At 52.0% G+C, this 21,642-nt stretch overlaps 7 protein-coding genes across 7 annotated transcripts; 3 read left to right on the top strand and 4 right to left on the bottom strand.

The window, feature by feature from the left end:
- Positions 1-2,661: 2,661 nt before the first annotated feature.
- CCOS01_12851 (uncharacterized protein) lies at positions 2,662-3,528 on the top strand (the record flags this gene model as incomplete). The annotated part of the gene is made up of 1 exon (XM_060460998.1): positions 2,662-3,528. One exon carries the CDS (start codon positions 2,662-2,664, stop codon positions 3,526-3,528), a length of 867 nt encoding a protein of 288 aa, XP_060308200.1.
- A 228-nt stretch (positions 3,529-3,756) lies between these two features.
- CCOS01_12850 (uncharacterized protein) lies at positions 3,757-5,049 on the bottom strand (the record flags this gene model as incomplete). Its single annotated transcript, XM_060460997.1, has 1 exon — positions 3,757-5,049. The coding sequence occupies one exon, from the start codon at positions 5,047-5,049 to the stop codon at positions 3,757-3,759; it is 1,293 nt and encodes a 430-aa protein (XP_060308199.1).
- A 3,002-nt stretch (positions 5,050-8,051) lies between these two features.
- CCOS01_12849 (uncharacterized protein) lies at positions 8,052-8,567 on the bottom strand (the record flags this gene model as incomplete). Its single annotated transcript, XM_060460996.1, has 2 exons — positions 8,052-8,340; positions 8,401-8,567. 2 exons carry the CDS (start codon positions 8,565-8,567, stop codon positions 8,052-8,054), a joined length of 456 nt encoding a protein of 151 aa, XP_060308198.1.
- A 696-nt stretch (positions 8,568-9,263) lies between these two features.
- Positions 9,264-11,925, bottom strand: CCOS01_12848 (uncharacterized protein; the record flags this gene model as incomplete). Its single annotated transcript, XM_060460995.1, has 11 exons — positions 9,264-9,386; positions 9,459-10,121; positions 10,177-10,311; positions 10,371-10,514; positions 10,575-10,705; positions 10,764-10,986; positions 11,145-11,246; positions 11,299-11,338; positions 11,411-11,431; positions 11,491-11,620; positions 11,673-11,925. The coding sequence occupies 11 exons, from the start codon at positions 11,923-11,925 to the stop codon at positions 9,264-9,266; spliced, it is 1,965 nt and encodes a 654-aa protein (XP_060308197.1).
- Positions 11,926-12,636: 711 nt separating this feature from the next.
- Positions 12,637-14,611, top strand: CCOS01_12847 (laccase TilA; the record flags this gene model as incomplete). Its single annotated transcript, XM_060460994.1, has 4 exons — positions 12,637-12,872; positions 12,938-13,645; positions 13,710-14,421; positions 14,492-14,611. 4 exons carry the CDS (start codon positions 12,637-12,639, stop codon positions 14,609-14,611), a joined length of 1,776 nt encoding a protein of 591 aa, XP_060308196.1.
- Positions 14,612-15,160: 549 nt separating this feature from the next.
- CCOS01_12846 (uncharacterized protein) lies at positions 15,161-16,111 on the bottom strand (the record flags this gene model as incomplete). The annotated part of the gene is made up of 1 exon (XM_060460993.1): positions 15,161-16,111. One exon carries the CDS (start codon positions 16,109-16,111, stop codon positions 15,161-15,163), a length of 951 nt encoding a protein of 316 aa, XP_060308195.1.
- A 3,134-nt stretch (positions 16,112-19,245) lies between these two features.
- On the top strand, positions 19,246-20,283 carry CCOS01_12845 (uncharacterized protein; the record flags this gene model as incomplete). The annotated part of the gene is made up of 2 exons (XM_060460992.1): positions 19,246-19,600; positions 19,658-20,283. 2 exons carry the CDS (start codon positions 19,246-19,248, stop codon positions 20,281-20,283), a joined length of 981 nt encoding a protein of 326 aa, XP_060308194.1.
- Positions 20,284-21,642: the final 1,359 nt, after the last annotated feature.

Raw genomic sequence — 21,642 nt, 5'->3', positions numbered from 1 at the left:
GATGCCTCCGAAGCCCCGAAAAGCACAAACGGGGACGGAGGCACGATGGATCCAGGGGTCGCTCAGAGCTAAGGCTCAGCAGCGCCTTGGCGATGGCGATGGCGTCTCAGGGCCGGCGAGGGAGATTGATGTTGAGTGCGACTGAGAGGCTGAGGCCTGGTGGTGCTCTGTGATGCGTCGGACAGAGTGGCCGCTGATCGTTGACTCGCGGTTTTGAGATGAGCAGCGATCGGCCGTCCGACACATGGGAAGAGCCGTTGGAGGGATGGTCCAAGCCAGGTACGTGAACTTCAAGGGCAGGATTGGTTGTACGGATACGGAGTACAATGAAGCGCAACAAAGGCGTGGCAGAGCAGAAAGGGATTGAGTGCCGGAGAATGCCAAGCAAACAAACGGAATCGAAAGCAAATCAATAGCTGGAATCGGGTCAAAATGCAAGTTTGGATGTGTGTCGGTAAGGACTAAGAAGTGAGAGCTCGTGTCTGCGTCTCATCCCAACAGGTCAGAACCTATCGTGCTGCAGGATAAAAGTTAGTCAGCTGCAACACCTCGGATGGCATGTCAGCTCAGGTCACTTCGGGCTGTCAGCTCTGCTCAGCTCATTCGCCTTGTGCGCAAGGCAAGCTGTCAGATGGCAGACAGGCCAGGTTCAATACGAATTATGAGACCGTGATACGAGTTACAGGTCCCGACACGCGCGATGGAAGACAGAAGAGACGTAAAGAGCAGAATAAACCCAAAAAAACAGGGCAACATCACACATCCACATCCCTTTCTTCAAGCTTGGCCTTGGGTGCATAACCGGCAGGCTTGGGCATTGTGTTGTTTATGTACGCCAAGGAGCGATCGGTTCGGCCAAGGCAGATCACACGACGGTAGAGAGCCGGACGCCACGGGGGGTATGAGCGACTTGGAGCGAGTGCCACCGGTTGCCGTGCGAGCCGCTGGGCTGCCAACACATCGCGCGTGTTTGGGCGATGACAAGTCAAACTGGCGATCGTTTATTCCAGACATTGGCTGGCTTGGTGTCTTGACAAGTCTTGGTCAAAAGTGAGTGCGATTCAGAGTGAAAGTGAGTGTGGGAGTGAGAGTGGCACATAAGTGAGTGAGAGGGTGACATGGCCACTGAAGTGAGCTGAGGAAAGACCAGAGGGACAGCGGGCAGTGGAATTTGGGAAGGCACCGATGGGAGGGATTGGCAACTGGAGAAGGAAAGAACACCTGGGTTGCTGGAGTGCTGGAGAAGGAAGGAAGGAACCTGCCCTTGAAAGAAGGTCTCGACCGCAATTAACCTTAGTCCTCGTTCACACTGTACGTATCCCCACTGGCTCCACCAAACCTTGTAGCGAAGCCAGTGGCTACGCAGTGCCAAGGCCACCGGGAATTTGGATGGAACTCTCAATTTCCTGCCTCAAATAGGGGGCAGCTGCACAGTAGCTGCTTGACAGTGCAGCACACGGCCACTCACGGTACGTACCGTCTACGAACCATACGGAAGGACCAATCACTTGCGGCTCCAAAAACTGACAGCTTCGAGCCGCCAAGACTCCATTAAATTACTTGTAGCACCACAGCCCACCTTACCAACCTGGCAACCTCAGGTTTCCCATTTTCCCCTGACCTCCCAACGGCACCCGAAATCCCCGGACGGCGCCTATCAGGTACGTACCCGGCACGACGTCTTTCCCTCTTCGTGACTTCTTCACATCTATAGGGCGCAGTCTCTGTTGTCTGTACGAGTATTCGTATGGGTACGGCCACTATGTACTCCGTACGTCGATAGACCCGGAGCTTCTTTGTTTCGTTTCCTCTTCCAACCTCAATCACCTGAAAACTGAAGCATCGCCTTGAGAGCCATCCCTGCGCCATCATCCTTGTCCAGCTGGCAAAGGAATCCCCCGAGATTAACACTACTCCCGCAATCCCTACAAATGAGCCGCATCACGGGAACATGGCACGCCGGCCAAGATCGACAGTCCCTCGTGGTGCTCTATGGATAGGCTCTAGCGTCCCAAACTTTCAACATAATCAACAGATTCCTGCCTTCAGACATGCGGCACGCCGGCCCCGTGGGTCCACCTCCGGATCGGACGGCCGCCCCATGTGAATGCCGAGACCTGGAAGTGCCGTGACCCTGGGGCTTGCCGCTCGAGTTCTGGCTTCAGCACTGGCTATGGAGTCGGTTCGGTCCATGATATGACATGTTGGAGAGCTCGAGCGGATAACATCTTCCAACCGCTGGCTACCCATCCTCGCTATCAACCTTTTTGTATTGAGATTGGCCAATTGTGACTCAAACTGACGCATTGTAGCACGTGGTCTCTGTACTCTTTACGACTATCTCATACAGACTGTGAATGCTGCAATATATCTGCAAGGCACATCAGCCGTATAGAGGCTTACGTGAGATGCCAGTTATATCTTATCAACGGCGCTGGTCGGCTATCGCTGGACAAGGCAGCAAGACGCATGTTGGCTGACTTGCACGAAGCTTCTACCTCATGAAGGCCCGATAGAGGGATGTCAGTCAGCAAGCTAACGGGCCCAATATGTCGCAGACTCTCACTGTCGCAACCACTGTGTTTTTGCCATATAAAACCTCGTGGCTGTCGTTGACACCCTCTGCATTGTGATACCTCGCACCAGAGTAATCCGACCATCATGGCCGTCCCAGACTGGGTACTTTTCGTCGCGGGCCTAGTTGCCTATCAGCTCGCGAACCGGTGCGCACATCAGATAGTCAAACGAGCCAACCCAAACTTCTACAAGACGTTGCAGACGGACAAGCATCGAAAATTGGCTCCTTATTTTGTCTTCCCGCTAGGTTTTCTCTTGACTTTGATCACAACAACCATCTGTATCGCCGCATACAATGACACGTCCTCCGCCACCGAGATATTCGGGCTCGACCGCCCCTTCACCGCCAATGGCAAGGTTTGCCTCGCCTCTCGAGCCATCCTCTGGACCTCCGAGCTGCCGCTTCTCAGCTATTCCCCTGAATACGTCACCCATCATGTCCTCTCGCTCTCATCCCTCGGTCTCTTTCTCATTGGCCGGGGCCCAAGAAGGCCTCTCTATCTAATCTACGCCGGCCTGGCGACGGAGCTGTTCTACGATACTGCCGTGTTGATGCGATTCCACGGCCGCACGACGTCAAACTCACCATTGCTCCGAAAGATCCTCCTCGCGAATGTAATTTCGATGGTATTACTCAGACTTCTTCCAATCATAGCACACAGCATGGCAATGCCGGAAACACGAGCAGACTACCTCGGCGGAATCGCATCTTATTGCATTCATATATGCCGTTTAAGCTTTGTCCAGCTGGGGTCCCTAGGATACATCAACGCCACGGCAGGCAGAAAATCTAGGCTGGCTCCCACGGATACCGCGGACAACGTATTCGAGAAACCAAGAAGTTGGGTCGGAAGCTTAATACAACGGCCCATGGCCTTGGTTGTCGGTGCCGCCATTGTTGTTACGGCGCTGACCTTGAAAGAGTTGGATTTCGTCAGCTCATCGTCGTAGGCTACTATTGTGTCATGGCTCTGACCCATGCGCCAGTGCTCTGTTGACAACCAGCTCGGATCGTCAGGGTTTGGGAACAATGTGTCACACATAGCGGGAAGCGAGTTTAACCAAATGTGGTATCTTGAAGTCCGTATGTGCATGCCCTCGTCCAGTGGCTACCAGTATGTAGAGAAGAGAAATATGGTACATGAAATGATACACAGCACACACGCTCGTTCTCGCCGCTTATGCGACGGTGGCGCCCGTCAGAGTGAAGGAGTAGTCCAGGCCCTTGTTGGCATCGCTGCTAGCAAGCTGGAAACCGTTGTACTGGATGAGAGTCTTGGGGGTGTTGGCAACGACCAAGCTGGCCTCCTCGCCGCTGGCGATCTCAGCGGAGCCGGCACCGTTGGCGAGCTGCACGTAGCGGACCGAGTTAGAGCCCTTGATGGCGAGGTGGGCGGTGAACTCGCCGGCCGAGGTGATCTTGACGTCGACCTTGCCGCCGGAGGTCGTAAGGGGCATGATGTTGGCACCCATGTAGCGGGGGGCGCGAGCGGACTTGACCTTGTAGCCATCGCCAGACTTGTCAACGTTGGCAAAGTTGACGCTGTCCTTGGCCTGGTTGAAGATCTCCTGAGCCTGGTCGTGGCCAATGTCGACGTAGGCCATGTGAGCCCAGTACTTGCCGACAATCTCGCCGGCGGTGGTGTTGCTGGCGACGCGGTTGAGGGTGTGGAGGGGCGTCTCGTTGCTGTTCGCCTCGTACTGGACCATCATCTGGTGAAGCGTGTCCTTGCCGAGGCCGGCAATGTTGTCCGGGTTGTTGGTGAGGTAGGTCAGGAACGGCCAGGCCTGGTAGTAGTTACCAGAGTCAACGGTGCCGTCAACAATGACCTGGAAAGAGTCGCCAAGGACCTTGTTGACCTCGAACTCGGTGCGGCCCTCGGGGGACTTGTGCTTGGTGCGGGCGTCGGCGCAGAGGGGCGAGGTGTTGTAGGTGTCGGCAACCCAGTTGGCGACCGTCTCCCACCAGGCGCCGGTGCGCTCCTGGTCGACCCAGGTGCGCTGGTGGTAGTGCAGGGCGTGGCCGTACTCGTGGACGGTGACGCCTGGGGTGGCAAGGTAGGTGTCGACGACCTCGAGCCAGCCGGCGCCGGACTCGTACTCTGAGTGCATCACGCCAGCGGCGTTGTCGAGCTTGGAGACGGAGTAGACGTTGGTCTTGTAGTAAGGGCCTTTGTCGGAGCCCTCGTTGAACGAGAGGCCGGAGGACCGCCAGCCGAGGGTGTTGACGAAGCACTCGTATGCGCCCTCGAGCATGGCGAGGGAATCATCGGCGGAGCTGCCGCCGGCGTAGACGCGGAAGTGGGCCGAGTCCTTGAAGTCGCTGCCACCGGGGCCGGCCTTGGTCTGGGCCTCGAATTCGGCGGGCTCAGCACGCGCGACTACCTTGGGGGCGCCTGCCTGAGGAGCCGCATGGATGCCGGTGGTGAGGGCGAGGAAGATTGTGAAGAGAAGTTGGTTTGACCTGGCCATCTTGGGCAACCTGTTGTATGTGTACGTTGAAGAAAAGAGCGAATGAACGAATGAACAAATGAGCGAACGGAGAAAGACAGAGGCTTTCTTGCAAAGAATGAAATCGAGATGGATGAGAACTTGATCGGAGACTACTCCTTCTACAGTCCAAGCGATCGAGGGGCGCCATCTTTTGTAAGTAGAAGCGCCAACTTCGCCAAGACTCTTTGGTAAGGATGATTTCCTCTTTGAGCCAAGACGTATGATGCAAAGCAGGCAAACATACACACACGGTGACCTGGTGATCTACGGATACAGCCCGGCCTGGTCACAGTCCAGTGGTCCACAGGGCGAAATCCTTTACTGCGTGCGGACAATTTGCAGTTGGTGTTGAGAGGCGTAACGCGCTGGCCCTTGTTAGTTGAGACTGGGCCCGTCCATGGGGGCTCGATGGAGTGTTTCTAAGAAAGTGTTGGCAATTTGCGATGAAACGGTGGGCAGAATACACCAATCAGCAACGATGCGTATTGGCCCCTCGCTGGCCTTATTCGTGTTGTTCCCTGCATCGATCACCTCGAAAAGAATACCCTAGGCTTTACTCTAGACCCGGTAGGTACAGGTTGAGTAGGAATCTCATGATTGATGGATTTCAAGATTGTCAAATGGACCGAATCTGTTCCCAGTCAGGCGTCCTCGCTGCTGTAAGATTACAGTAAGTGAGCTACCATAAGTCACATCTGCTTGTCCAAGGGAACATGGAGAAGAAAAGTCTCATCCGAACTCCCAAGTAGGGGGCGCATACGCCAATGACTTCGATATTGGATCTCCCCGTCAAATCCTCCACTTCAAGATGACGCTGATCTCGTTCTCTCCGAATGTCAAGGTGCCCCCTCCCAAGGACATCTACAAGTAGACGATGGCTTCATCCCACTCAACCGAAGGACCCGTACTCCGTAACGTGCCACTCGCTAAACGCTGACAGAATATGCCTTAGTCAAAAGATCACACACGGACCCCATTATTCTCTGACACGCTTCCCTGCTGCCCTGCATCATGATTGGCGGCAATATACCCGCAAGTGATTTAAAGTGATTTAAAGTACTCGGAAACTTCCCCTGAGCCTTTATGGTTAGTTTACACAACACTCCCGACTTCTTGGGTAATGGTATCCGTAACAAAGGCGACTATTTCCCCATTTTCTGCCTGGCCCTTTCGCTATCGCATCGCAATACGATCGACCGTTTGTGACACGGCACCACCCAGCGCCCCTGAGCGCATCTGTGACTTTGACCTGCTGTTTTAGTCATATTTCAGTGGTGCTCGATGCTACAGTAGCAGCAACTCAAGCAGACTTCAATCGAAAGTAGGAGGAAGCCTTTCCAGCCAACCACGAAACACTTTGACCGAGGACAAAGAGTTCATCAATCGATGTCAGACTTGCGAAATCTTCAAGAGCAAAAGGGCTACTGGATCTAGAATGGCGACTGATCACGAACACTGTAGGTAGTGATGCCAACTTAAACTTCATCGAGTCATGTCAGCCAACAGAGCCCCTCCAATGTGGGCTAGATTTGCTACGGGTTGTGGGAGAGGATCTTCACCAAAGGAACTTTGTTAAAGTGATCTCCTTCTCAATTTCTTTGCACTCAACTGGAAAAGAGAAGTCGGCGAAGAATGCTGTGCCTTCTAATGAGACCGCGTATTGATTCACGTAAGAAGCTAAAGACTCAGTCAAAATGCTTGCTTACTGTCGAGGGTTGCTGAGACTCAAAGATTGCCAAGTCGGCAGGAACGGTGCGACGCAACTTGAATGGCTCCAACTCTCGGTCCTTATATCTATTGTGCCAAGGCTTGTATGTAAATGACTTTAAATTGGCAAGACTGTAAGTTGGTATCTCAGTTCTACCTTGCTAGGGCAAGCATCTAGAACTCAGGGATCCCGGCAATCAGGTGCCAAACTTAGACAATAGTATTAGGGACTTTCAGACAGACCAAACATGCAACTTCGATGGAGTTTCATCATTACCAGAATCTGCTTCCCAATTGCTTGATTGTGACGCATTCTTAAGATCCTGAAATGAAGCTTATGTCAACGAACATTAGGCCTGATGAATTCACAATCTGTCGGAGCGAAGGGCCTCAATAAAAGAATAACCACAGACGCCTAGTATCTCTTCGATATCCTGGGTCAACATGTTATTATATTGTGCTCTTTTACCCACCTGGACTTGACTCAGACCTCTCGTTCCCAAGATGCGCGAGTTAAAGGGGCGGCAGAACTTGATCTTCGCCTCATTTCCAAAATATGGTCCCTAAATGCGGTCTGACCCTTCGGCATCCCGCAATATCGTACCTCATGTCGCTATTATTTTCGCTTCGCGTTTGATCAAACAACCTTTGAAGTGCGTGCATTATTTACTTTTGTCCTCCTAGTACAGATCAACGCTGGTTATAGACATCTCAGCACCCCAATGGACCAAGAAGCTTCGGAATTTGATTCTAAATTCTCTCCAGAAAACAGAGATGGAGAGAATGAAAGGACATCTGAGATCTTTCTCTTATTTCAGCAGGGCGATGTGCTAAAGCACTGCATCATCACCTCATCGAGTCTGTCAGATGGAGGCTGGAGTGACCGCCGTGCTTTTCTTGAGATGTTTTTATAACCAGACGGCTGTATTCCGCCGCAAAGATTCCAAGATAGCGATAGACTCAATTACTCAAGTATTTGATCGAGACATCAACAACCAAGGTCATTCGGCATTGTTTCTGGCCTTAGTTGCGAGCAGACTATGACATCGCTAGCACGAGTTAGCGCCGAGAAAGAGTTGGGTGTACATAGCACGGCATGGCCGCTTCGTCGATATTCCGCCGTGTACAGCAAATGGATATTTCGGACAAGTTCACGATAATCGGAGAGCCAGAAAATAATATCATGCTGGTAAGCAAAGATTCGGGGCGAAATGCTTCAAGTTTGCTTCGGTGATACCAGTTGATGTCGTTGATATATTCTATCACAACAAAGTTTATGGATTAGTGAGCGTGAAGGCGACATCACCCGTGCTTGCGCCTCCTTTGCAGGTTGACTTAAAACTGCCACTCGGGCATGTTGCTCTCGCTGCCCGAATGCATCCTTCCCAGCGGCCTTTAGATACATTGATCGTGGCTCCAGAAGCGGTCGGATTCAGGGTGAACTTCGCGGTTCCTGATACGCCCGTAGTACTCTTTGGGGCGCCGCCGCATTTCTGGATGGACCCTGCTATGCCGCCGCAGATAGCCAGTGTAGCGACGTTCATGTCGTGGGTATCAATCTTGCTACAATAATTCCTCAGCTCGACGGCTTCCTGCGCATCTTGGGTATGGATGTAGACTTACGCGTTCTTGTCTGTGCACGTAGTGCCAGTGACGGCTGCCGGATTGACATCCTTCGACGCACGGATTTCTAGGATGTTGTCATTCGATTGCGGAAGTATGGGGCTTGGCACCGCGGCAGAAAACCCGGAGAAGAGCAACAGAGCTGAGGCGATGTTGGCGATTAACATTTTGGCGTTGACGAAGAGGTAGGTGCAATAAAGTTACTGAGTAGAGTAAAAATAAAGTTCATCTACTTGGGCCTGCCAAGACAAACTAGAACTGGAAGATATGGTGAACGAAGGCCTCGAGAACAGCAAACCGTAAGGTGTTGAATCTAGATGCAACGCCAGAAGGCCAAGACGGGTAATTTGTACGAGGGCAGAGTCAATGACTCTGTAGGGGCACTATCGCAGATTTGCGGCTGTGATGTGAGCTAGTTGTTCCAGCAGGGATGAACTTCAGACGACAATGGTTTCGGTCTGTTCGCTTAGAGATCTGATGAACTCTGTTCACACATGGCAATGATAGTTGGGATAGAAAAACCAAATGACATCAAATAGCACACAGCGCAGCAGTACACTGCTCTAGTTAACATTGCTCCATAAACAGCGCATGCTCAAATATTGCCAGGTCTAGAGCAGCCTGAATAGCTGGTCTAAAAGCATCGGGTGCGCCGTTTTCTTCTTGTGTGTTAATGTCTCTAGATAGATCATGTTGCCGTTTCAACTTTTGCCGATGTTTCGCACCATCCTTGCCATCCCACGTTCGGACCGGACGGCAACTCGGCGTGATCCGAAAGTGACCGGCTTGCACCTGCAATGACCAACAAGACAAGATAAGCGACAGACTTTGCGTTTCTATGATCTACACGCTTTCAGAATGGTCTAGCCAAATACACCATCGTTCTTCGGCTCAAATTCCACATGTGGGCGATTGATGGCTGATTCGGGAAATTCTGCAGGGTCACTGCTCAGGATGCCCTCCATGATCGGCGCAGACATGCCCAGCTAAGAATCACAAAGTTATCAGTCTGGTCACCAAAATGAAAACTTGTGTAAGGGTAGGTTCAAGCTACTTACCGCGAAATATCTAAGCTTCACGGCATGAATCATAGTTGCGGCTTTCGCGGTTACCTTGAATCGTAGAACACTCCATCCTAGAGGAGGGAGGTCATGGACTGTGACAAGAGCCGGGTCCTTGAGGTTGAGGGACTTAGACAGGTGGCTACGACCTACAAAAGCCTCTTTCACGCTTTTGTGCGAGAACCTCGCGTTCGGCTGCGCGCCAAGCAACCAGGCAGGATCGGCATGCTTGTAGAGTGGTACCGTGTCGTTCAGGTTGTTCTCAATGATGAGATCAACAACAGAGCCAATTGGGATACCTTCGATAATGGGCTTGCCCAGAGATCCGAGAGAACCAGACTCGTTGGCTGCCTGAAATAGAAGAGGCATCAAAGACGAGCGGAATAACTGCCAAGGCTTCTCGTTGAGGTAGAACTCTGGCACATGAGCCTCCGTGGGCGAAGTTTGAGATCCGGCAGCGAGATGGAACGTGAAGTCTGCACTCTCTGGATGCAAACCCTTGGCCGAAGGAGGTGGCGTGGCAGGATAAGGCGGTAGGAATTGGCCATTGACAGTTTTGCAGCCCTGGTTTGTAGAACCATCAGGCAAAACACAGATGTCGTCGATTGAACTTGGCTGTGGAACCTTCATCGGCTGGCCGTAGATGGGTCTGCGGCTACCCTACCATGTCCGCTGTGTCAGCTGTTATTCTTGATCATGAGAATGGTAGACATACCGGGTATCTCAAGATCGAGTAGGCCTGTAGGTTCTGCATCTGGCTTGTGGATGAGATGCGCATGGCGTAGTCTCCAGGTTCCGCGTTTAGTCTCACCAGAACGGTAAGCCTTCCAGCGCTGGGCACGTAGACAGACTATCAGGTGTTGTAAGTTCTGTGTCAAAGGATGGCAAGGGTTCAATGGGATGACTTACATCGGCTTCTTCGGGAACAACGAAGCCACCATTATTCGCAACTACAGTCAGCTTGTGATTGTCAATGGAGACCATGACGGAGTGCTCGAAACCAATGTTGATCATGTTCAACATCATGTATTCTCTGCCTTCCGTCTCAAGGACCTAGCGTTGTGATCAGCATCATTCATAGCTGACGCGCCATCACAGCCAGACATCACAAACCTCATAGTCCGCTTCACTTGGTGTGCATGATTCTTCCGGGAGACCAGGCGGTTGGATGCAGCCTGTCTCATCCAAGCGATGTCCGTTCAATTCTTCGTATCCCGGTTGACGGCAATGTACACGGCCCTTTCCTACAAGACACAGCCCAAGTCAGTGGTGGAAAGCTCTGCTAGGGATGGACTTGCTTACCATTGACGAGGATCGAATCATAGCAATAGAACTCCGACCCTTCAGCCCGCATGCGGAGCATTTTCCAGCCTGTGTCCCGGTGTTGGTGATTCTTGATAGCGAGATGTCGGACTTGCTTCTCGGCCTCTATGATTTTTCGCAGCTCGATGTCATTTTTCGTGATGAGACGGTAGGGACGAGGTCGAAATGGGCTTGGCGCTACATAGACCATACCATACAAGCCCTTGCGTTCGAAGTCAGACTGGTGTATTTTGGCAGTTGTGAAGAAAGTTCGCACTGGAAAGAAAAGGAGAAGGTAAAGAGGAAATGATAAAAGATGGAGACTTCAAGCATACGAAAGAACAAGTGTGTGACATAAGGTAGGAGAAGGAAGAGGCCTACATCAGCAGACGCAGCAGTTGTGTGCTCAGCGTACCAGTTGAGACCCCACGAGCCAGTCGTGTCAATCACGCTTGTGAAGTTGCCGCGAGGGAGAATAGGGTACTGTCACATTAGTGTAAGCTTTGCACATTTGAGCCGCTAGGTGCTGTCGAACCTGTGATATCCCAGCGGTACCGTCATTCCAGCTTCCAGTTCTATGATCGACCGAGTTAGTGTTCTACCTTATTCAGTTTGAACTACATTCCCGGGTTTGCTTTCACACTTACGCCTTGTGTCCAATGCCGGACCTTTGAAGATGGGTCAGTATGGAAGCAGAAAGTAAAGTAAAACTTGGGGAGATCCTGACCAGTGAATGGAAGACTGAGCATAGACATCGCTCTTGACTGTCAATGCGACAAGATCGCCTTCTTCAGCGTACAGCGTGGGGCAAGGCGTTTGTCCGTTGCAAACGAACATGACTCTCCATCGACCGCCATCTACTTCCATGTCAGTTACTTCCATAGGGCTGATCGTACGCCTTGCTCAAACCTGGGTTCATCCATCTCACTCCAGACTGGAGCGTGTACTCTCTCATGAGTCTGTCTTGTCCACTGGGGTTGTGGCGGCCCCAGCTACCGAGCAGCCCCGTGAGCGGGTACCCATTCCTCCACAGCCCAGTAAGGGCGAGGAGCAATAGCGTGGACAAGCCAGAGATCCAAACATTTCTAGTGTAACGGTTCCCCGACTTCTCTCGAGAAACGCCGAGTTGTGTTTGGTCAAGTAACTGCTGTTTTGATTCCATTTCCGGGCTGAGCTTGGAAATTTCTAAGCCGGGGGAATCGGGGAAAGACGAAAGAAATTTGGATTGGGCAGCTCGACAATAACAACCACGGGGACCGTGGCGTCTGCGGACTTAGGACATGACATCTCCTGGGGTCTTTTCCGTCCTGAGTCAGATTAATAATTCGGTAGTCAGATTTCTGACTACTAATCGCCCCTTTCAAGACGCTAGGTCTCCCCGTTGTCCTTCGGACCGTGAGTTGCAACGTTGTAGCTTTTCCAAAGGTGTTGTGGCAAAGGGGCACGACCCTGTTTCGTAGAGCATTGCGTTGATCATGATTCGGCACTTTGAGGTCTGCCAGGGGTTTGCAACCGATCTGTATGGAGCCTCACGATAATTGGGGACATTCGGCCGAGCGTAGAGGCCTCGAAGAACGGGGCGGATATGCTGTTTGAACTCTAAAGTGATACTCCGCCTGCACTCCGTAAACTCCAACCGATTGGAAGCATGTTGAACAGGTTTCCTTAGCGTTAGGTTGCGGGAAAGCGGGTTGGTACCCCTGACTCGGTAAACTCTAACGGTTGCATCGGATGGTTGTAGGGGTACCTGGACGACAGGAGTCCGGCCCGGGAAGAACGCCGTAAAAGAGGACGAGTTGGGCACCGTAAAGAGGAGTGTTGGGTAGTCTTTCGAGTGATTTCCTCTGCTTCTCTTCGCACCAGGAAGACAGTCATGGTAGCTCTTACGAAGTGTGCAATCTTGTCTTTGCTCGCCGGTGTGAGCCTCACAGCTCGTACGAGGCGGTATAATTTTACCATTACCAACAAATGGGATGTTGGGGACGGGCATGGCCGACCCGTCTTTGCTATCAACAATGAGACACCAGGGCCCCTCATCGAAGCGGAGGAAGGCGACGAAGTTGAGGTGTTCTTGGACAACCAGCTCGCCTTTGAAACGACCATGCATTGGTATGTATTCCCCAGCCAATCCACAATTGTGGCCTCTCATCCTACCTGGACTTACACACAACCAGGCATGGCATCTACCAAATCGACCGGCCCTGGAATGATGGAGTCCCTGGTGTGACACAATACTCCATCCAACCTCGAGATACCTACACGTACCGCTTCACAGTTCAGCAACAGTATGGAAGCTATTTCTATCATGGCCATTTCGGACCTGCGTTTGCCGATGGCATGCGAGGGCCGATCTGGATTGCACCTGCAGCATGGAGGCCAAGACCTTACGAGCTGATATCATCCTCGCCAAGGGACATTGAGGGCATGAAGCGAGCTGAGGAGCATCCCAAGCACGTCGTCATCAGTGACTGGAATGCCGAGCCCATGGACATCTTGCTGATTATGTACCGGGATACTGGTATCGTTCCATGGTGCAGCAACTCAATCGTTCTCAACGGCAAGGGAAGGACGGTGTGCCATCCAAGGGAACTGCTTGATTCTGTGGGTGGCCCAGGAAGAAACTCTCTTGGCTGTTTACCTCAAAATGGTCAGAAGGAATTCGCAAACGAACAGACTTGCCAGCCGACCTTTGCTGATCTAGAGATCTTCGAAGCTAACAGCGGCGAAGAATGGATCTGGATCAACTTCATTCATTCTGGAGCGCACCACGAGCTACAAATCAGCGTGGATGAGCATGAGTTCTACGTCGTCGCCGCTGATGGAGAGTTTGTGCATCCTCAGAAGGTCCATGCTGCCAATTGCAATCTTGGAGAGCGCATTAGGTGAGGAAACTTCTAAGTGAGAATGGACTTGCCTTACGATGGACCGCTGACAAGATATACACAGCATTCTCGTACGCCTTAACCAGAAGCCTGGGGACTATGCCATAAGATTGACATCGCTTCGTCCAGAGCAGGTCATTCAGGGCTTCGGAATTCTCCGATATGCTGACCAAGGCAACGAATTGAAGCAAGAGATCCCTAAAACGAAGCCTTGGGTTCACCTCAACGGAACTCTGATCTCGTCATCATCTGTAGCCATGGACGAGACTAAGCTTGCACCCTACCCAGTGCGGGCTCCTCCACCCAAGGCAGATAATACCGTCAAATTCTTCGTCAACATGACGGGTCCCAGTAGTTGGGCATTAAACATCGGTCCTCATCAGGCGTTCCGTCAACAGCTTCCACCCTTGCTGTGGGATGAGGAATCACGTGGCGAGACAACCTACGGAGACAACACTCAAGGTGGTGCGCTTCAGAATGGCACCGTTGTGGACATCATCTTCGAGAACGGCGCCAATGTCACATCTCAGCATCCATTCCACAAGCACAACAACAAGGCTTTCGTCATCGGCACAGGGACTGGTGGCTTCCCGTGGCCAACAGTCGAGGATGCAATTCGCGAGGGCGGCATGGCGAAGCACTTTAATCTCATTAACCCACCCAATCGAGATGGCTGCAGACTCGGAAATAGCACTGGAGACTGGACAGTCATTCGCTACGAGATCGCTTTCCCTGCCGCTAGTATGCTTCATTGCCATATGATTCATCATTTTGCCGTAAGTCAACGACGTTCAATCAAGCCCTCTTGCAGGTTACGTGCCACCGATGTAACTAAACTTATTTTAGGCTGGGCAGCAGGTCGTGCTCCTCGAGGGGGTCGAATCCATGGCCAAGATCCCCGCAGAAATGAAAGACAGAGTACATTCAGACTTCACACCACCACTTCGGTACGGCCCATTGGATTGATTACACTTTTGCTGCCCGATTGGCCTCGTGTCAACCATGCAAATGCCACCTCCATGCTGCGCTCAGCCGATTTGTTTGGGCGAATGATCATCCCGCTAGTTAGGGACGACGAGCGGGCTGGGTTTTGCTTGGTTGACTGCCGCGGGATCCGAAGAGAAAGGTCTGAAGCGCGATTTAGAGTTTTTGTCGAGACATGCCATGGAACATCACAATGGAAACAGAATCCATTTCCCATTTCTTCACTGCAATATCTTGCTCTGACTGGTCAATTCAATAAGCAGGTATGCGAGAGCAAGCGAGCCTTTGAGGACGGGAAATGCTGAAGCTCTGAGTCCGCTTGCTGCCGTCGTGATTCTTACGAACAATAAGGAAAGCAGGGTAGCGCTTGTCTCTGAAGGAACACAAACGTTCCGACAGTATCGCCGGCAGTGCCAAAGTTGATGAGCTCCGGGGTCGCGGTCCGAACTACTTCCCGAAGAATTATCCCTCGACGTGGTCACTGCTACAGGATGGCTGACGCATGATGTTTTGGACTTTTCTGTTGAACAATCAAGCTTTTTCAATTGCTGACATATTCACCATGCGTTTCCCTATTCTGTACATGAACCTTTGGCCAAAAGCGAAGCATGCCTTAGCCCCTTTTTGTGCCTTCTGGTAGACACGCAAGACGTCTTCTCGTTCCCCAGCGCTCATGAAATTTGTCTTTGTAGCAACAGGCGGGTCCTGTTCCATCCCCGTAGGAGCGTCTATGTTTCTGTTTTCTGTCTTTGGGCCTTCATTGACTTTTAGGGTACCGGCGCGTCGAAGTGAATCCCTTCTTTTGCTGCAAGTGCCCGCAGTCGAGCTTCGCCTGCTGCCAGCCCATGATCCTTGAGTAAATGAAGTCGCAGCCGTGCTAGGCGAGTCGTATGTCTCTGAGAATGTTTCGGTCGCTAAGCTTCTTCTGCTCCGTCTACTTGACTCCGTGTATGAAGTCTGCTCAGCATGAACCATCAAGTCTTCGTATCGTAGAGAGGGAATATCGGGAATATCGCGACTCGGCCTCGATTCGCGAGGACCAAACGAAAATCGTGATACCGAGCGTGACGGGTAGACAGATACGGATTGAGCATCAGAGTAGCCGTCGATTATCTCCTCTAAATCGAATTCTGGAGAGACGACTTCTTCCTCGGAGATTCTTGGGGCGATCTCAGAGCAAGCATCGAATTCGAAGCGACGGCGTAGTCTATCAACCGAGGCTCTGTATGTCGAAGCAGAACATTGCCGGAGTTTGTACTCCTCTTGGAATAGCGGTTGAGGAATATCACTGAGGGTGCATGTACAGCTTGACACGGACTGTCGAGCCGTTGGGCTGCTTGGAAGGTTTGTGCTGGTGTCAGATACCACAGAGCATTCAATGGCACCTAGCCTGCCGTCTATTTCATTGAAGCGAAGTTCGAGACGATTCAATTTTGTAAGAATGATCTTGAGAGCTTCTTGATTGGCGTGCGGAGATGTCATGGTGATATAGCTGGTATTGATTTGAGTTGAACTATTGAGCTTCGCGCATGAGCCACGACTGCGAGGAATCCCAATTATTAAGCTCTTTGATGGAGTTGGAAAGATACGATGACATAAAACTCTTCCCAAAGTTCCTCCCGCAGATATCTACAAATGCGTTGATCGTTGATCTACCGCAGACAACAAAGGGCCGCTTCCATATATGTCGTAGACTCGAAGATCCCCCAATGCCAAGAGACCAATGAAATCTTGAAGTGACGACACCACCAGTGCTACTATTCCGAAACCCATCAGATTTTCAAAAGACGCACCCAAATCAGAGGTGTCAGAAACACTCACATGTTGCAAGGTTCTTATATCGTGTCATGAGAGACGGGAGCGGAAGCTGGCTTGCTGCGTGTCACCCATCATGATCAAAGCTAGGGCAATCATCTCACCTTGAGAGAGTCTTGCTGATCGATGTCTCAGATCTAATCTCTTCCCATGTGGCTTAGCGTGCGAGCTCACCAGTTCCATGCAGTCACCACGGGATTCCGCCACTAGCCAATTACAAGATCCGATTCCAGGGCTGAGACCAACACTGAAGAATCGAAAGCTGCCCATGTTGAACACAGAGTAGCATCAACAACTTGAGCATAGTGCTATTGGTGCCATGTCAAAAACCGTGTCCTCGTGCTAGTCTGGGGTTTGAGCAGTCAAATGTGTGAGGTAGACAATGCTTTGGATGTGATGTCCTGTGTGAATTGCCCAGCAAATGCGCTAGAGTCTCAGGTAAAGCAAAACGGAAAAGTAATAGTGATCGAGATATCGTCGGCTGTCAACTTACTTGGGCGAATGCATTCCTTTCAAAAGCTTGCTGCTTGTGTGTAGTATGGTTTTGCTGTTAATTCCATGGATCCTTGTGAGTATATGTCTCAGTCAAATGATACTGCTTCGCCATGGGGCTTGTCTGTTGCTCAAATTTCCGGCTCGTAACCAACGCGCCTTAGTGACTTTTCGATCTTGATATTTACGGGAAAATTCGATACCTGGTTCTATGGATTCGTACCGTTGCCATTCGTCATCGATTCAAGCGTTTCCTTCTCTCAACCGCGAGTTCCACTGCCTATTTGTTGCTACCTACCTTACCCTAGGCCGAGGGCTTGCTCTGCATCAAAATCATACACATGACTGGTGTAAACAGCTCGAGGTAACATAGGTAGCTCTATGGATGAGGTAATCCCCGCTGGGAATAGCGCCAAGTCTACCAATCGCGATGAGACCATGCTTTGTAAGTTAGTGCGGCCATCGTAAACAGCGGCAATGCCATATAAATCATACGGCTTTCTCAGCAGACATCGGATCCCAAATGCTGCCAAGTAGTACATTTTCTCAGTAATACCTATGGTATTCTGTCTATGTGACGGGGCTCATAGCGGACAAGGGAAAACCCTATGGTTTGGGCCATCTTGGAGGCTGAGTAGCTCAACAGTTTCCAGACGTTGTGCCTTGCCACGGTTGTAAGTCGCTGAACAAGAACAGCTTCGCCTTTAGTGCACTTGAGACTCCGAAAGAAGTCATTGGATACCAGGGAGAGCGTAATTAAACAAGTCTATCAATTATCGAGGGCTACTCCTTCTGCCCGATTGCAATCACCGAGGAAGAGAGAGTAAGATACCTAGCGTCGACGGCTGAAGGGGTCATTTACTCGCCCCATGCGAGGGGCCATCCGGGCTCAATTTGACTATTGCAGTCGATTACACATGCGATTGCTGCGATCAATTGCTTTCGTAGTCACCGTCATAGAAAAACCTCACACAGTTGAACAATCACATCGAGGATCGATCGTTCAGAGTCAGGAGAGCTTGACGGAGCTCTGGATTGCCTTTACTCGTACCTCGTGGCGACCAATCTATCTAGCCGTTCAATCGGACGGTCAATTGCTTTACCATGTGCTGCGTTCTTGCCTCGCGACAGCCTCGGGGCTACGACAGAGTTGTCGCATAAGGTAGCTAAGGATCGTCACGGTGCCAAGCATACTGGACTGCAATTAGTTCCGTTTATCCTTGCAATGGCTTTCGTAAATAGCACCTGGTCCTTTCAATTGAATCACATTGAGTTCTGTATCTATAAGCGCACCACAGCAGGAGGTAAATGGGTGCGGCTAGGGCCATGGCAAAGACTTCAAGCTGGGTTGTGACGTCAATAAGCGCTTAATAGAAGTATGTTTGGGAAAAGAATTCACGATGGAACCACCGTGCATGTGCACCGCCTCGAGAGGCTGGGTGACCACTGACGAGACACACAGATACGCGGGGCAGGACTATCACGCGCCCACGGAGAAACTTGGAAGTGGATTCGGCGCGAGACTCGAGCTTCATTGACATGGGAGACAGATTGGGCGAATACGGGGTAAACAACGACAATGTGGGAGATGCCGGGGCTTCTCGCAGGCCTCCTCGGTGACAATGACCGGACGAACCCCACAGATTAAGGTGACAACGGTGGCTCCAAACCCCGGACAACATGGCCAAAGTGAGAGAAACTGGAGGGAGTCTGGAGAGAGAGGGAGGGAGAAGAATCTTGGCTCGTCTGTTAGAAGTTAGTGCGAGCTCTCTCGTTTATTACCCCGCCATCTCCGCCGCCCGTCGCTCTCATTTTCTCGCGCGCCAATCCGGTGTAACCTCTCTCAAGCAAGGTACCGGTAGTCGACGTCGACATCGGGTGCCCTCGCCCGTTAGCAGGTCTTGGCCTCTCCGCATCTTGAGCGTTGTCTTTCCCGAACCGAGCACCGAGATGGATTGATTGATGGGGTTTACCTTGGATTTGCTGCCGGATCGTCCCTGGATGTTCGTCTTGACTCGAGCAGCTTTCGACATGCGGAAGAAAGCGCTCCAGTTACGAATGAGCATCTTGTCTTGACAGCATCCACCGGGGACCGCAACCATGCCACCGAAATACCTTCCCGCGTGGATCTACCCCAGGAACGCTCGGGAAACTGATGATGTCGGTAGTCTCGTTGCGACTTCGTGTCCGCCGATGTCACGACTCGAGGACCTATAAAGATGCGTGAAGCTCTCCCGTCGGAAGGCATCGTGTAGTATCCTGAAGCAAGGCACGATCTTGCAGTCAAGTCCACCGACCCGGAACACACCATGATCTTGTCCAAGATCGTCTCCGCCTCACTGGGGCTCTTCAGCCTCTTCGGTTCGGCTGCCGCCTATACCAACCCCATCCGCAACCCCGGCGGTGGTGATCCTCAGATCTCGTGGTTCGATGGGTACTACTACTTCATCTCGACCGAGTGGACCAACCTCCAACTCGCGCGTGCCACCACCATTGAAGGCTTAAAGACGGCCACGCCAAAGGTCATCTATTCCGATTCGAACCCGACGCGATGCTGCAGCGTCTGGGCTCCCGAAATCCACTACTTTGACGGTAGATGGTACCTCTACTACACCGCCGGCAACGACGGTAACTTGGATGGCCAGAGGATGCATGTCTTGCAGGGTAAGTTGTGATGCCATGAAGTCAATAGAAGGGACGTATGCTTACACTTGTATGCAGGCGGCGCCTCTCCCTGGGATGACTGGTCCTACGCAGGCCGTGTCACCGACGACTGGTCCCTCGATGGCACCGTCGTCCGCTTCAACGACTGGGGCAACTACTTTGTCTACTCCTGCATGACTGGCGTCTCGCACCAGTCCGCCTGCGTCCGCAAGCTCAACGACGACTACATCTCCGCCTCGCCCAACATCACCATCATCTCCCAGCCCGACCAGCCCTGGGAGCAGAGCGAGGTCCCCGTCCAGGAAGGCTTCTACGGTCTTTACTTTGGCGGCAAGACGTACATCGCCTACTCGGCCAACTACTGCTGGACGCCCGATTACTGCGTCGCCCTGCTCGAGTGGGACGGCGTCACCGACCCGTCCTCCCCCTCGGCCTGGACAAAGAGCAACGGGTGCCAGCTGACGGCGGCCAACGGCAACTTTGGTACGGGCCACAACAGCTTCTTCCGCAGCCCCGACGAGACGGAGACGTACATCACCTTCCACGCAACGGCGAATGCCAACGGCGCGTGCGACGACAACCGCTATGTCATGGTCCAGCCCATCACCGCCAACGCGGACGGCACGCCCAACTTTGGCGTCCCGCAAGCTTCCACTTACGAATGGGCCGAGCCTAGCGCGTAGAAACGTTGCGAGCTGGAGGGGGGGAACGGAGCAGGGGAAACGCGAGCTAGAATGTAGCTGTGACAGTAAGCTGGCGGATTTTCCGGTTCGGCTGTATATATAACCCCGCCGACCTTGAGGTAATACATGAATCAACGATTTGACGAGTAGAACATGGAGCTGCCCGAACTCGAAGCTATGACAAGAGTCATGCTCCAACTCTGATTACCAATGCGGCGAGTATTGCGTTCCTCACCTATTTCGGGACATGATGGTCTGTGTTGAAGCAGCGAAGCAGAAGCTCCCCCTCCCCCTCCATCCCCATGGGCCATCATTGAGGAAAAGCCCGGGAAACCAAGTGCGTCATCGTCCGTTCTTTCGCCCGAGTCCATGCGTCTGAAGGGCAGCCTCTTTGACAAGGAAACATCAATGTTTTAGTACAATGTTTTAGTGTGGAAAAAACCACATGGGGAGACGGGTAGAATACTGGGCAAGCTGGGGTACCAAGACAGGGTGCGGCATGCCAGCGACGGCCAAAAAAGTATTTGACAATCCATCCATCCCCGGAGCGGCGGGCGGACGGACGGGAAAGCGGTTGGGGTTGGCTCAGCCCCAAACATCTTGAGCCGGAAAGGAGTCCATACCTTGGCTAACAGAACCTTGGAGTGAAAGTCGGGAAGACATGTGAGTTTATAAAGGTGAGAAGAGAATCGGGACACAATAGAGATGGACAGATTGACCGGGACGGAGACCGAAGACAGGTATCACAAAAGCATATGATAATCATCGCAAGATTTACGTTTTGGTGACGGTTTCAAGCGGCGGGGAGCCGGGGCGGGAAGTGCAGGAAACGGACTTGCGTTGCGCGTCTTTCGTTTGTGCGGTTGCAGGAATACCGGCCGCTGGTGCTTTCAGAGAGAGAGAAAGGCACCGGGAACTCTAACCTTGTCCTGCTACAGAGTGCGTAGAAGGAAGCAAAGACTGAAGCAAGACAGACAGAAGCGTGAGATCTCGCAGCTCAACGGCCGTCGGTTCAACGTTGACTATGTTGGGAAATCCTATCGCGAAAGGTTTCACACCTCACACCTCTCTCTCCTTCTCACTCTCGCTTGCCTACCCTACCTCCCTCTTCTTTCTTCTCAAGGTGAGAAAAAAAGACTGGACGACTTACGCAATAAGCTCCCGCCCGCCACTTCCCGCCGTCATTCACCTACCTTATAGCTGGGAGGTTGCGTTCCGAACATACCCAGCTCTCGCACAGGCCTTTCTAGAAATGCATCCGAATTCCCATACGTCTTGCCCTAGATCTCTTTTGTCTTTCTCTCTTCTTTTCTCTGCTTTCACCTCTTCTGTTTTCTCCGTTCGTGGGGAAGAGTAGAC

This window comes from Colletotrichum costaricense, assembly GCF_030867565.1.
Source record: "Colletotrichum costaricense strain IMI 309622 chromosome Unknown Scaffold_16.1, whole genome shotgun sequence".
Lineage (NCBI taxonomy): Eukaryota > Fungi > Ascomycota > Sordariomycetes > Glomerellales > Glomerellaceae > Colletotrichum > Colletotrichum costaricense.
Note: the sequence above shows the minus strand (reverse complement) of the source record. Positions and strands in the feature narration are given on the sequence as shown.